The following is a 15827-nucleotide window of genomic DNA, read 5'->3' as shown; positions in this document are numbered from 1 at the left end:
CCGTTTTTACACCTTTTTGAATTCTTTCCATTATTCTCTCTCATAGCTAAATTAAATAAATTTAGAAGATCGACACGCAAAATTGCTTATGCGGGTTGTTTATGATTAATCAAGATACAACAATCCTATCACAAAATGTAAAGGTAACCTATGTAGCATTTAATGCCGTTTGAATTTAACATTTACTCGGTTTTAGCGTTTTTTCTTTTTTTATTTTTGAAGGGAGAATTTCTTCCTTTTTGTGAGATTTGAACCGAAGATCTTACACTTAAGTTTATTAAAGGCTTTGCCTTGCCACTGAACCACCAACCCTAGTGGTTAGTTGGTTTTAGTCTTAGTTTAACAACATTGTTAATAACGATAAGAAAAAAAAATTCATAGGTTTCAGCCCCATAATTACAACCTAGGCTATCTTCCAACATCAATTTTTTCATTAATGTTTATTTCATTAAATTCTATTTAAGCCTTCCAATAATGATCTCAATTATACTTGTGTTGACTAGACTATGAGACCATCCATAGATCATAAAGCAAATGAAATTTTTGAAAAGTGGCCCATAAGTTTTGGACAAAATAGAAAGCCCACATCATTATAGACTTGAAAAACTATAACCTTTAGCCCATTTTAATCATGTCAATGATCATGGGCTTTATCTTCATATGAAAAAGGATGTTCTATTATACAGATGGGCCATGTCAGATGGGCCACATGGCACCAAGTCTTCTGTACAAACATATTAGATGATCATGCCACTTTATTTGTAGTTAATCTACGCAATTAGCTTCACATAGTTATTAATCTTTAGTAACATAACACCTTATCGTTAATCACTCCGCACTTAACGCCTATAGGCATGATCGATCTACCATCGATTCAAACTTAGAAAGCCGCCACCAATGGTTGTGATCCAGATACCAACACCTTTGATCCGGTTTCTTCTTCTTCATCATCTTCCGCTTCCCACATGAATTTCGCGTATGATCCCATCACCATACTGCCATTTTCCGGATCACAATATTAGTTAATTACATGTATGTTTTTTATTTTGTGCAACTTTTTGTTAAATAAATGATATTTTCATTAAAATGCCAAAGCAACTTTTGGTACAAAACACTGAAATAGAGGCGGATGGATAATAAGGTCCAGGGTCGGAACCAGAGGGGGGTCACGAGACTTTATTAAATTTTTATATATAAGTCCGTGATTTTTCCTTTTTTAAATGAACCTCTAGTTGTAGCCCGCATAAGATAGAGGCTTATTCTGACCCTGATAAAGAAGTTCTGGTTCCCCCATTAATCATATCGATTAAATTGATTTATAAATTAGCATGATACATAACGTACCAATCATCAGGAGAAGCGATAGCCGCCTGATCGAAGTAAGATTTCGCTCTTTCTCCGTCCCGTTGTGTATCCCAAATTAGTTTCCCGTAAAGCGATAAAAGTTCTCCGTCTCCAGGATTCGCTAGTATCGCTCTTCCGTAATACTCCTCTGCTTTCACAGTATCTCTTTCTACCTAGATTCACCAAATTAATTAAAATTTTAAGGACTAGATGTAGGGATGGGATTGGTTTAGTACCCGTACCAAAAATACCGGTACCGAATTTGAACAAATGGGTAACAAATACCGTACCGAATATATTGGTACAGTAAGGGTATTTCGGTATGGTACCCGCTTTGGTAGCACTTTGTTTTTATTTAGTTTTTGAGGACTCGCACGGGTACTAAATAACTAAAATCGGCACGAGTATCAATATAGTACGAGTACCAATACCAAATAGGTAAAATTGGTACGAGTACCAATACGATACGGTTACAATATAAGTAAAATCAATACGAATATCATAGATACCTTAATACGATATAAAACATAATATAAAAAAAAAACTTTTAAAGGTCTGTATAAAATTCGGTAATAGTACCCGTTTTTACCCGTACCAATATAGATACATGTACTGGTACAGGTAGGATACGAGTACGGATAAGGGTATTTGAGAAAAAAAGCTAATCCCTAATTAGATGTTACAATAAATCAGAATGTATATACCTCATGCAAAAACTTGCTATAGTTCCTGAGAAGAAGAGGATCATTAGGGTCCAACTTCAACATCTTTTTATAATGCGCGCCAATTTTGTTCTGATCGTTACTTTTACTGTTACTGTTACTTCCACCAAGACCAAATTTATCGCGATCTGGTCCATTCGCGCTACCAACGCCACTAGCCGAGAACAAACTCATCTTGTCAAAACATTTCGCAACGAACTCTAGCGATCCAATACCTCCAACAATATCTTCATCGGGTAACGACTCTTCATCCACCTCCGGTAACATTTCTGGAAAAGTTTGTGATCCGGAACTGATTGATCTCAATCTATTAATCGGCTGAGGCTCGGATAAAGCTCGGCTGATTATCTGACGATTTGTGTTCACTTCCTGATGAGGATACGTCCTTAACCGGACCGAATCATGGCTACACACAGATCGGACCGGGCCTTGCACCACGAAACGAACCGGACACTACGATGGTCCGTTATAACTAACCGGGCCCCACCTCCATAACCGTCATGATAGCGACTGGTCCGACCCTAACTAACTCGCCACGTCAGCACACCCAAAAGCTATAAATACCCCGCCAAAGCTTCCAGCAAGGGGTAATCGTTACTCTCTCTCTCCTTGACTTATTTCCTCCTCACAAATACTTATTCTCACGCCCGAGCTTGGTCACAGAGAGGCCCCCCTCCCTGTGACGAGGCTAACGGTGTGCTTGTCTCTTGTGATCTTGCAGGTCTCTTGTCGGATCATCTGAAGCTATACTCTAGCCAGTTCGTATCAACTGGTTTTTGAGTCTTCAGTGGCGCCATCCCCTCGAATTCACATAATTCATTTCGTTGTTCTCATTTTTTCGAAGTAATGGCAGAATTACCAGCAGCAATCTCCACCAGTCCTTTCCCATCTTACAATGATATATGGGAAGGAAACGCTAATTCCACAATCGCTCCAGCAGCAGTTATCGCTTCAGCAGCCTCGATAGGCTCCGCATCGGCTCCTCCAGCTGCAAATGTTGTGGGTGGAAGTTCTGTCACCACACTGTCCGTTACCCCCCAGTTGTCACGCCACTACCGAGTTTCGACAACGCTTTCCTCTTAAGGAATGCTGATCTGTTGCGACAGTTACAGCAGCAACAGCAGAGAGACGAGATGCTGCAAAGTCTCCGAACAAACTTGTTTACCAGTGCCTACTCAGGGGGAAACCCTGTCTCCGTCGGTCCTTTCGCTTCCGGATCTCTGGTAAGTTCTATGATCTCCACTTCTATACCACATGTTACACAATTCTCCTCCGTAACAAGTGCTCCGATGAATAACGGTCTAAATGACCTGTTTCTCCAGGGATCTCTGGGTTTAAACCCCCAAGACCAAGAGCTACTCATGCCATATCATCCCACGTCTATGACTTCGCAGTCAAAGTTCACGCTACGGATTGTCAATGCTCCACTCCCAGCAAAGCTAAAGATGCCTCCCACGTTAAAATTTTACGATGGAACGTCCGACCCGGACGACCATATGTTCGCGTTTGCCAGAGCGGCTAAGGTCGAACAATGGCCAATGCCGGCTTGGTGTCTTATGTTCGCCCAAACTCTCACCGGATCTGCTAGAGTTTGGTTCGATGGGTTGCCAGAGGGGTCGATCGATCACTTCGAGGACTTCCGACGTATATTCTTGCAAAACTTTTGCCAGCAGCGTCGCTGCAAAAAAGATATTACTGAGGTACACCACATCAAGCGCCGCGACGGAGAGTCCGTAGAAGATTTTATAGACCGTTTCAACCGAGAAAGTATGCAGATAAGTGGAGCAGTAGATCAGCTCCGAGTATCGGGTTTCTGTCATGGTGAACGGAACAATCAATTGGTGGAAAAACTTCACGAAGATCTCCCAAAGACCATGGAGACACTCATGGAACGGGCTCGAGCTTTTGTTCGAGGGAAGAGTGCTTGCGGCCAACCGAACGAAGCGACTGCCAGGAGCTCCAAAGCCCGAACCACGTCATGGAGACAGAACGCATCGCCACCAAAAGATAGGAACAACAACTGGAACAGAAACCGTGGTCCATATCAAAAATCCGATCGAAGCAGTTTCCAGACAGGAAACGTACGATTCAACAGTTTCTCTGAATTATCAAAATCGCCGAGCGAAATCCTTAGCACGGAAAACACTCGATTCCCCACGCCATCAAAGCAACGGCCCACCTCAGATAAGCATTCCAAAAAATATTGCGAATATCACCGGGACAAAGGCCATACAACTGATGAATGCTGGGCTTTAAAGCAAGAAATCGAAAAGGCCGTTCGATCCGGTAAACTCTCACATCTTGTAAAAGAAGTAAAAGATGGAAAGAAGCCAGCAACAGTAGTTGACAATCCGAACACCGAACCAGGGATCAATATGATCCGGTCAGCAGAACCGAGAGGAATTAAACGGTCGAACCAGCATATGGCAGCATGGATGCGTCAGCCGACGTATTTTCCTCCGATCGACCCCGAAGACGCTCGGGACGGACCGATCACAATTTCAGCTGTTGTCGCCGGACACCTGGTTCGACGTATTTACGTGGATGGAGGAAGCGCCTTTGAGATCATGTATATCCAGTGTTTCCAACAGCTGAATCCTCAAACAAAAAGGAAGTTAATCGAAGTATCTACCCCATTGATAAGCTTCTTAGGAGAAGTAGTCCGTCCGATAGGACAGATTACTCTTCCAACCACATTCAAAGACGGTAGCAAAAGCAGGACGGTGCCATTAACTTTCCTTGTTGTTCGAACTCATTCTTCGCACAACATAATACTCGGACGCCCCGGATTACGAGCTCTTGGAGCGATCAGTTCGACAATACACGGAGCTATTAAACTCCCTACCGAAGCTGGTGTTGCAACCATCTGTTCAGAATCGAATTCACTGGTTGCTGAAGTAAGGCATACGGCCGAAACAAGCTCTAAGAAGTCCGAAGTACCTACGGAGCTATGGGCAATCAATCCGGATTTCCCCGAACAACAAGTGGCTATCGGCGCTCAACTCCCAAAACGAACGAAGAAACTTTTATGGGAATTGTTAAGCAACTCGATAGATGTCTTTGCGTGGCAGCACTCTGATATGCAGGGAGTCCCCAGATCGATGGCACAACATCACCTAAATGTAAAAGATTCAGTCAAACCAATAGCACAAAGAAAGAGACACATGGCACCGGATCGAGCTAAAGCCATAGCAAAAGATGTTAAAAGCCTCCTAGACGCAGGGATCATTCGGGAGGTTCGGTATCAAACATGGGTATCAAACCCCGTGATGGTACGAAAAAAGGATAACTCATGGAGAATGTGCATCGATTTCACCGATCTAAACAATGCGTGCCCGAAAGATTGTTTCCCTCTCCCAGAGATCGATGAGAAGATTGACTCCGTTGCAACATTCAGGTTAAAATGTTTTTTGGATGCTTACAAAGGCTATCACCAAATACAAATGGCGGTCGAAGATGAAGATAAGACAGCCTTCGTCACCAATGAAGGAGTGTTTTGTTTTACTAAGATGCCGTTCGGTTTGAAAAACGCCGGTGCTACGTACCAGCGTCTAATGAACAAGGCTTTCAAGGACCAGATCGAACGAAATGTAGAGGTGTACGTCGATGACATCGTGATAAAAAGTCATGATGAGGCCGCCATGCTAAAAGATATACTCGAAACATTTACTCGGCTCCGAAGCATTAACATGAAGTTGAATCCGAAAAAATGTACATTCGGGGTAGAAGAAGGCAAGTTTCTCGGAGTCATGGTCGGGTCGAAAGGTCTACGAGCCAACCCTGACAAAATTGACGCTGTTCTTACAATGAAGCCCCCGACATCAGTTAAAGAAATTCAATCCTTAAATGGACGATTGGCTGCTCTCCATCGGTTTTTGTCAAAAGCTGCAGACCGATCGCTCCCATTCATGGACGTTCTCAGAAAGAGCTTTAGATCGGAGTTTAAATGGACGGGAGAGGCCGCGCGAGCTTTCGAAGAGCTTAAAGAATGTTTGGGCACCCTACCAACCCTCACCGTACCGGAAGAAGACGAGGTATTAACGGTATATTTAGCTGCATCGTTCGGAGCCATCAGCGCGGTATTAGTTGCCCACCGAACTGGAAAACAAATCCCCATTTATTATGTAAGCCGAACGTTAAAGGACTACGAAACAAGATATTCAAATTTGGAAAAATTAGCCTTGGCCCTAGTCCATGCTTCAAGAAGGCTTCGCCGATATTTTCAGGCCCATCCGATCGAGGTACGAACGGACCAAAGGATCCAACACGTTCTCCGACGACCCGAGGTCTCAGGCCGAATGGCGAAATGGGCGATTGAGTTGGGCGCATTCAACATTACCTTCCGAACTAAAGGTCCGTTGAAAGGACAGGTGATAGCTGATTTTTTGGTCGAAATACCGGAAGAGAAAGAAACTGAAGAGGCAGGTAAAGCTCCGGAGAAGCCATGGTCTTTGTATACCGACGGTGCCTCTAGCGCCGAAGGATCAGGAGCGGGCCTAATTCTCGCTGATCCAGACGGAACGGATGTAACGTACGCGCTCCGACTAGAATTCAAAAGTTCTAACAACGAGGCTGAGTATGAAGCTCTCCTAGCCGGACTACGCCTAGCACAGAAAGTCGGAGCAAAGAATGTTATAGCCCATGTAGACTCGCTGCTCGTAGCAAATCAGGTAAATGGAGAATACGAGGCAAGGGAAGCAAACATGATCGAGTATCTCGAACAAGTAAGGCAGGCAATGGCTTTGTTCGAAGCATGTAGGGTCGAACATATCCCCCGTAGCAAAAACAAAAAAGCGGATGCATTGAGCAAATTGGCATCGGTATCATTCAGCCACTTGGCCAAAGAAGTAAGAGTGGAAGTTTTAGCTACACCGTCAATCGCAGCTCCGCAAGTAATGCAAGTTGAAGTTCCACCACAAACATGGATGACGCCGATAATTAATTATTTGGTGCATGATGTTCTGCCAACCGACAAAGCGGAAGCAAGAAAGATCCAGATCAATTCCCTCCAGTATCAGATGCAGGAAGGAGGATTGTACCGAAAGACCTTTCTCGGACCATTGCTAAAGTGTCTGGATCCGGAGCAAGCTAGTTACATCATACGGGAAATACACTATGGCATCTGCGGTATCCACGCCGGACCCAAAATGATCGTAACAAAGGTAAAAAACACAGGGTACTACTGGCCCGGAATGCATGAAAGCGCCGTAAAAGAGCTCCAGCAATGTGACGAATGTCAAAGGCACGCACCAACCAGCCTCCGAGCTAAAAATGAAATGATACCAGTAACCGCCGCATGGCCTTTTCAAAAATGGGGAGTTGACATCGTCGGACCCTTTCCGAGATCAAGCGGAAGCGCACAATATCTGTTGGTCGCGGTGGATTATTTCACCAAGTGGGTAGAAGCTCGTCCGTTTACAACCATCTCCGGCTACAATGTGACACGATTTTTCTGGGAGCAAATAGTGTGCCGATTCGGTCTACCGCTCTACATCATAAGCGACAATGCAAAACAGTTTGCAGGAAAACCCCTTCAAGCGATGGTGTGAAAGGTTAAAAATCAACCAAGTTTTTTCCTCGGTTGCCCACCCCCAGGGCAACGGGCAGGTTGAACAGATCAATCGACGCATCGTCGACGGCATAAAAAGAAGGCTAGGTCAGGAAGGAAAAGGTTGGGCGGACGAACTGCCAAACGTCCTATGGGCACACCGAACACTGCACAAGACCAGCAACGGTGAAACACCGTTCAGCTTGACCTACGGTACCGAAGCAGTAATTCCGGCCGAAATCGGGCTCCCAAATCAAAGATGCAAGAATTGGGAAGAAAACGAACGTGAACTCCGGTCCAACCTTGACCTGCTGGAGGAACGCCGAAACATAGCGGCAATCAAAGAGGCTCGGTATAAGAAAAAAATCGAAAAGTATTACAATGCTCGGGCTAAAATCTACAAGTTCAAAGTCGGAGATTATGTGCTCCGAAACAACGACGCAAGTCGCACCGAAACCCCCGGCAAACTAACCCCAAAGTGGGAAGGGCCATACCGAGTCAAGGAAGCCAGTGAGAAGGGCTCGTATGTGCTAGAGAAGCTTGACGGAACCCCAGTGCCTCGAACATGGAATGGGGTACACTTAAAAAAGTGCTTCATGTAAACAACCAGCTACGGCTGAAGAAGATCGCTAATTTACATTTTTAGTATTTCCAGATTTCAATATGTAAATCGGGAGGGTATTACCCCGACAACTTTTTATTTCCTTTGTAATCGGGATGTTTTTTCCCCGAATTAGTAAATAAAGCGATCTATATCTTTATAAACATAAAGATAGCATACATATAAGTTCGAACAAAATTCCTAAACGTGCACGAACGGGCCACGACCCATGCCTCGCGCTGATCGAGAAGGCTTAAATAGTTCAAAAGAAAATTAAAATCTATTGAGCAGGCGAAGCACCTTCATCCGGTGCGATCGCCAAGTTAAAAGTATACGGCAAAGGTTTGGACGCAAACCGATGCTAAGTAACTAAGTTAAAATAAAAATGACTTAACACAAAAACAGTCATGTATATTCGTTGTGCAATTAAAACTGTTTCAAGCAAAGCATACCAACGGAACACATTGTACGATTACAAAGAAAAAACATTAAACTTGAACTATATTATCATCATCCCCGACAATGGGAAGTTTGCTTCTTTGTTGAATAACAGGTAGGGGCTCGTCTATCAAATCAGCTACCTTGTCAAGAACGGAGATATTAAGCTCATCAAAAGCTTTCACCGCAGCGTCCAGGGCACTCTGAGCTCCGGCATCATAACCTGGAACCTCCTCCGCAGAACCAACCAGATCCTGCGCGGCTTTAAAACCCTGTTTTATCCCTTCATTCGCCCCAACCGCGTTGACACTGTTGACCAGGTCAGCAACCACCTTCTCCAATTCAGGGCTTTGATGCACCAACTTCACAACCCACGCAACCCCCTCGGTCAAAAACCACTGCTTAGTGAGTTTGAGCTCCGATAATTGCGCGTATGCCTCAATCATATCACGCTCGCACCGAATCAACATCCCTCTTGCTTCATCAATCGTTGTCTTATGCGACTCGATCTCCCTGTCACGAGATCTCTCTATTTCGTCTTTAGCTGCAAAGAGACGATGCTCCAAAGGATCAATAACAATAATATATAAAAAAAGGGGGAAGACGAGAAGGTTGTAAACGTACCATCAACCAAGCGATGGTAATCAGCCAGAAGCTGATCGTGAGACGTCTGCATCTCCTTCAGCTCGGCGGCATGCTTCATCTCTACTCCGGTTAATTTTTTCTCCAAATCAGCAAGTTTCGACTTAGAAGTCTCCAAATCTTGAAGAGCTTTGTCACGAGCCTCATGGGCCGCAGCGGCCGAAGCTTGAGAAGACTTGGTAACTTCTTTGGCTTCCGATACCTGCCCTTTCAGCCGGTCAACTTGGGATCGCAGGGAAACTAGCTCCTGTTTCGTTTTAGATCGAACATCACCCTCGCCTTTCAAATGAGCAATCTCACGTTTAAGCTTGTGGCACAATGACTCCGACTCGACCCAACGTTTGTACGTCTCCACCACCAGAGAGTTCGACTGAGCTTGATTCAGCATCAAGGTGTTTCCAAGCTCCGGTCCACTCATCTTGCGGTAATGGGAATGTTCTGCAGGAGTTCCTAAATGAAACAAAGACATCTTGGCCGAAAGGGCATCCACGATCCTGTCTTTATTCACCAGCGACCATTCCGGCACATACTTCTCCAAAGCATGAGCCGCATCCGCACCTTCAAAATCGCCTGAACCTAATTCCCGAGACAAGAACACAGCCTCAGTGTCATACCATAGAGGGGAGGAAGAAGCACTGTCCCCACCATCAAGCGGCGAAGAGCTTGGCCTAGACACATTAGATGCAACTCCCGTAGTAAACTTACCCGAAGGAGAAAGCACAATTTTCTTGGGGTCGGACGTGCGCAAGTCCGTAACAACCTTAACACCCCCCTTACCAAAAGACAACGGGCTCACAGGAGTTTGCAGCGGATGATCCCGCGGGGTGCGGCCCTCATGGAGATGAGCATCCAAGTTTGCTAGTACACCTCCAGCAGTATAGAATTCGGTAACTTGGTCGTCATCGTCGAGTGTAATTGTTTTAAAATCTGCCTTCGTCCTTTTCGGCTGCCTGGCTTTTGGGTCAGTTTTAGTGGGAGCAGCCCGTTTTCTCTTCAAAACAATCTGAGGCTGTTCACCTCCGTCTTCACCATCTTCCCCGACGTCCTCATCTTCGTTCCGATCATTACCTCCTTTCTCCCCACTAGCATGCGTCTCGGTATCTCCGACAGAAAGATGGACCCCCTCATCCTCGATAATAATTTTAGAACCGGAACCCTTCGTCATCGACGAACCAGCTTTCCGACCCCCAGTATCATCCGCCGTAACCATCGCCTGGACTTGAGCAGCTGGCGACACAATAGGGGCCGAACCTGAAACACCTTGACCACCAGGAGCCTCCGGCTCACGAATTGGATAAAGATTCTGTTGCACAAGCTGCAAATACGGAGTATCACCCTTCGGAGTCTTGGTAGCACGAACATCCAGCTCCTTCGAATCAAAGGACTTCAACCGCAGCGCCTCCTTCAAACCCATAACTGCACAAGAAGACAAATGATAAGTAATATCTACCAACCTAAAAAAGAAAAAGAAGGGGGTTCGAATATAAATAAGTAGCACATAAATGTATAAGAGACTCTATACAACTAACCCTCTTTGTTCCACCGAAGGGTAGGATACCACTCTGGCTCGGCCCACATCGTACTGATCCGACCCATGACGAGGATGTGTTCCGGATATTTCTGTATACGTCCGGCCTCCTTTATCAAATCGGCGTATAGCTTCTCGTTATACGAAAAATCTTCAGGAAGAGGAGGCGGGAGTTTCGACTTTTTTATCCTCCACACCATGAATTCCGGAACGCACCGATCATCAACTAGAAAAAAGTGATCTTTCCAGTCCTTTATACTCGTGGTGATCCATGTATAGCAGCAAGAACTCTTGTCCCTAACTTCAAAAGTATACCAATTTCCGGACCGGTTCAACTTGTAGAAAGCCCGGAACACATCCAAATCCGGCTCGGACCCTAAGCTACGACAAGCCAACTCAAAGTGACTGATCTTGGCAAGGCCAAAAGGATTCACCTGAGTCAAGTGCACCTCATGAAAAAGTAGAACCTCAACCAAGAACTTCGTCAGAGGCAGACGGCAGTTACAGTAGTCGAAAAAACGGGTATAAATCCCAATCTTCCCCGGGACGAAAGGGTAGATAGGCGTATCTTTTTTCGGAAGAATAGGGTTTAGCGATTTAGGAATCGCATAACTCTCCACATACCAGTCTAACCCCTCTTGAGTCAAAACGTTAAAGCAACCAGAAAGATTGCTTTTATTCGCCATAACAAAAAAAAAAAAAAAACAGAACTTACTAACCTGAATAAGCGGATCGATTTTTTTTGCCTTGAACCAAAGATCTCACACTTAAGTGTATTAAAGGCTTTGCCTTGCCACTGAACCACCAACCCTAGTGGTTAGTTGGTTTTTTTTTTTTGAACGGCCAACAAACTCAATCCCGAGTACTCTCGGGGCACCCACTGGACAAACGGAGTACTCCGAGAGTAACCCGAGTCCACCACCAATTCCGGGGAAAACCCGGTAACCCACCCGCCCGTAGGCACGACGGTGAAATTACCGGTAAAACCCGTTGGCTCAAGGATCCAACCTAGGTTTCCCTGGGTCTCCTATCATTGCCCACCAATGCCTCACTCTGCACCAAGTGGGAGTCGAACCTGCATCTCTCAAGAGAAATGCAAGCCCTCCACCACCACTTGATCTAGAGATCATTGGCAAAAAAAATTCATAGGTTTCAGCCCCATAATTACAACCTAGGCTATCTTCCAACATCAATTTTTTCATTAATGTTTATTTTTAAGCCTTCCAATAATGATCTCAATTATACTTGTGTTGACTAGACTATGAGACCATCCATAGATCATAAAGCAAATGAAATTTTTGAAAAGTGGCCCATAAATTTTGGACAAAATAGAAAGCCCACATCATTATAGACTTGAAAAACTATAACCTTTGGCCCATTTTAATCATGTCAATGATCATGGGCTTTATCTTCATATGAAAAAGGATGTTTTATTATACAGATGGGCCACATGGCACCAAGTCTTCTGTACAAACATATTAGATGATCATGCCACTTTATTTGTAGTTAATCTACGCAATTAGCTTCACATAGTTATTAATCTTTAGTAACATAACACCTTATCGTTAATCACTCGGTACTTAACGCCTATAGGCATATGATCGATCTACCATCGATTCAAACTTAGAAAGCCGCCACCAATGGTTGTGATCCAGATACCAACACCTTTGATCCGGTTTCTTCTTCTTCATCATCTTCCGCTTCCCACATGAATTTCGCGTATGATCCCATCACCATACTGCCATTTTCCGGATCACAATATTAGTTAATTACATGTATGTTTTTTATTTTGTGCAACTTTTTGTTAAATAAATGATATTTTCATTAAAATGCCAAAGCAACTTTTGGTACAAAACACTGAAATAGAGGCGGATGGATAATAAGGTCCAGGGTCGGAACCAGAGGGGGGTCACGAGACTTTATTAAATTTTTATATATAAAGTCCGTGATTTTTCCTTTTTTAAATGAACCTCTAGTTGTAGCCCGCATAAGATAGAGGCTTATTCTGACCCTGATAAAGAAGTTCTGGTTCCCCCATTAATCATATCGATTAAATTGATTTATAAATTAGCATGATACATAACGTACCAATCATCAGGAGAAGCGATAGCCGCCTGATCGAAGTAAGATTTCGCTCTTTCTCCGTCTCGTTGTGTATCCCAAATTAGTTTTCCGTAAAGCGATAAAAGTTCTCCGTCTCCAGGATTCGCTAGTATCGCTCTTCCGTAATACTCCTCTGCTTTCACAGTATCTCCTTCTACCTAGATTCACCAAATTAATTAAAATTTTAAGGATTAGATGTAGGGATGGGATTGGTAAAGTACCCGTACCAAAAATACCGGTACCGAATTTGAATAAAACTGGGTAACAAATACCGTACCAAATATATTGATACAGTACGGGTATTTCGGTATGGTATCCGCTTTGGTACCACTTTTTTTTATTTAGTTTCTGAGCACTCGTACGGGTACTAAATAGCTAAAATCGGCACGAGTACCAAATAGGTAAAATTGGTACGAGTACCAATACGATACCGTTACAATATAGGTAAAATCAATATGAATAACATACACACGAAATAAAACATAATATATAAAAAAAACTTTTAAAGGTCTATATAAAATTCGGTAATAGTACCTGTTTTTACCCGTACCAATACGTTACGAGTACGGATAAGGGTATTTGGGAAAAAAAAGCTAATCCCTAATCAGATGTTACAATAAATCAAAATGTATATACCTCATGCAAAAACTTGCTATAGTTCCTAAGAAGAAGAGGATCATTAGGGTCCAACTTCAACATCTTTTTATAATGCGCGCCAATTTTGTTCTGATCGTTACTTTTACTGTTACTGTTACTTCCACCAGGACCAAATCTATCGCGATCTGGTCCATTCGCGCTACCAACGCCACTAGCCGAGAACAAACTCATCTTGTCAAAACATTTCGCAGCGAACTCTAGCGATCCAATACCTCCAACAATATCTTCATCGGGTAACGACTCTTCATCTACCTCCGGTAACATTTCTGGAAAGGTTTGTGATCCGGAACTGATTGATCTCAATCTATTAATCGGCTGAGGCTCGGATAAAGCTCGGCTGATTATCCGACGATTTGTGTTCACTTCCAAAGGCGAAAAATCTAACTTCTCATAACTGGAAAAGGAACCGTGACGAAGTGGAAGGGAAACGGGCAACAACGACGAGTTGATCGGTCCGGAAACGGTCCGGAAAAGAACGGATTCCATGTTGTTTATATTTTTTCTTACAAAGTTGGATCGTGTTTGTGAGATTTATGAGTTAGAATAGTTATGAAGTGCAACGTGATCTTTGTGTATATAAAAGTAAGAATTCAAGCTTAGTTAAGGGTGGTGAATTAAGGGGGACGCACGTGAGAGCACATGCAAATGTGTTGGTGTGTTTTCACTTCAAAAGAAACGTAGATTATTGAAAAGGGTTTTTGGTCAACTAGTCACGTAGAAGACGTGAAAATGTGGATAACATTGTGTGTTATTGAAGTCAAATTTACAAAAACAAGATTGTGTACTTTGGATCTTGAAAAATAATCACTAGTTTTAGATTGTGTACTTTGGATCTTGAAAAATAATCACTAGTTTTAGAGCATCTTTAACGTTTTGAGAGTCAGCTTCATAAACAGGGGGCGCAACTTTGTAGGGGTCGGGAGAGTGCTCGATCCACTGAACTTTTCGCTCAGCACTAGTAATGTTCGATATGTAGTTTTCGTATATAATTTTTTAGCTATATACGTTTTCGACCCCCCAGTTTTATAATTTTTTTAGGTTTATACGTTTTCGACCCCCCAGTCGGAAATCTCAAGCTTTGCCACTGTTCACAAACCGCAACAAAAACAAACCGGCTTGTTGGAGGAGTTGGTCCGGTGGGTGTTGGTCCGCTTGAGCGGACGAGCATGGTTTTGAATTGTGGGGAACACCCACTCACAAAACTTTTTTTTAGTTTAAAAAGTGAGGCGTGATGCGAAGGTTTGGAATAATTTATTGTTAGATGATGGTTTGAATTAATGTAACATGCTAACTAGACAGTCTCGAGTTTAAACAAAATTTACCGTTGGAGATGCTCTTATGATAAGGGTATTGTATGTGAAAAATAGTCTTTTTTATTAAAAAATAAAATTGGAAACTATTTAAGAAAATAGATATAGTAAGATTATGGGCGCATTTGGTTTGAAGTTGGTAACTGCTGGTCATGGGACAGATGCATGGTTTCTAGCAACCTACGTGTAGTTTATGTAGAAAGTAGTCCAAAGGGTGTCACACTGTCACATGGTTGTATCTTAATTCATTGTCTTCTTCCCCACAATGGGGGGATGAATTCATCCACCAAAAAATCGATTCTTAATAATCCACATCACTTCTACTTCTATTGTAATAAAAGATTCCTTTTTTATGTGGAAAAGGCCCATATCAATAATTATGATTTTACATATGAACAATTCCTCAATATCTTGTTCATTCGCAACAAAATATTTTCTTTGTGTGTCGGTAAAAAATGTAACATAGTAATTGTATTTAAGCTAAACAAATTAAATCTATAGTCCAAGTTTGTTAAGATTTTTTGTATTTGTAGCCACCTAGCCAATTGTAATTTTTCTCTTAAAAATTGTTCTAATCCCGTATCGGTTCTTAAACCAGGAGTTTTCACATCCGAACTTTAATATAGTTATCATACGTCCAAGAAGTTTAATAATTTTTTTTCTTTTTTAACAAATTTTTGCTCTTTTATCTTTTTATAAGTTTAATTCCTTTTTTTTATTTTACTTATTATTTATTTAACTTATTATAACTAAAGATAACTTTAACTCTAGATATGTTTAATTAATCGTGTTGTTTGCTTATTTTTATCATCGTTTAAATTAAAGCATACATGATCCACATTAACCCTTCAATATACCAGTTAATAATTATAATCATTCTTTGTTTACCTTATTATAGTTAAAGCTAACTTCTAACTCTTGACATGTTACATAA

General features: G+C 42.6%; 2 protein-coding genes across 3 annotated transcripts; both read right to left on the bottom strand.

Annotated features, from left to right (window-relative positions):
• Positions 1 to 640: 640 nt before the first annotated feature.
• On the bottom strand, positions 641 to 14214 carry LOC110925639. 2 transcript variants are annotated; one of them, XM_022169538.2, is made up of 4 exons: positions 13929 to 14214; positions 2049 to 2414; positions 1345 to 1517; positions 641 to 995 (listed from the first exon to the last, which is right to left on the bottom strand). In XM_022169538.2, the coding sequence occupies exons 1-4, from the start codon at positions 14067 to 14069 to the stop codon at positions 881 to 883; spliced, it is 795 nt and encodes a 264-aa protein (XP_022025230.2). In that variant the 5' UTR covers positions 14070 to 14214; the 3' UTR covers positions 641 to 880. The 2 variants fall into 2 exon arrangements, with proteins under 2 accessions (XP_022025230.2, XP_022023321.1); XM_022167629.2 differs by lacking the exons at positions 641 to 995; positions 1345 to 1517; positions 2049 to 2414 and adding exons at positions 12183 to 12561; positions 12912 to 13084 and having other exon boundaries at positions 13563 to 14196.
• Positions 8606 to 10761, bottom strand: LOC110925838. The gene is made up of 2 exons (XM_022169666.2): positions 9278 to 10761; positions 8606 to 9197 (listed from the first exon to the last, which is right to left on the bottom strand). Exons 1-2 carry the CDS (start codon positions 10707 to 10709, stop codon positions 8704 to 8706), a joined length of 1926 nt encoding a protein of 641 aa, XP_022025358.1. The 5' UTR covers positions 10710 to 10761; the 3' UTR covers positions 8606 to 8703.
• Positions 14215 to 15827: the final 1613 nt, after the last annotated feature.

Source organism: Helianthus annuus, chromosome 17 (genome assembly GCF_002127325.2).
Source record: "Helianthus annuus cultivar XRQ/B chromosome 17, HanXRQr2.0-SUNRISE, whole genome shotgun sequence".
NCBI lineage: Eukaryota > Viridiplantae > Streptophyta > Magnoliopsida > Asterales > Asteraceae > Helianthus > Helianthus annuus.
This window is presented reverse-complemented; position numbering and strand designations above follow the sequence as displayed.

Coding starts and splice junctions, on each gene's coding strand:
- LOC110925838 (XM_022169666.2), bottom strand. CDS start 10,709: ATGGGTTTGAAGGAGGCGCTGCGGTTGAAGTCCTTTGATTCGAAGGAG. Junction 9,198..9,277: donor TTACCATCGCTTGGTTGATG/GTACGTTTACAA, acceptor GTCTCTTTGCAG/CTAAAGACGAAATAGAGAGA.
- LOC110925639 (XM_022169538.2), bottom strand. CDS start 14,069: ATGGAATCCGTTCTTTTCCGGACCGTTTCCGGACCGATCAACTCGTCG. Junction 2,415..13,928: donor AAGTGAACACAAATCGTCGG/ATAATCAGCCGA, acceptor ACAAATCGTCAG/ATAATCAGCCGAGCTTTATC. Junction 1,518..2,048: donor ATAGCAAGTTTTTGCATGAG/GTATATACATTC, acceptor TGGTGAATCTAG/GTAGAAAGAGATACTGTGAA.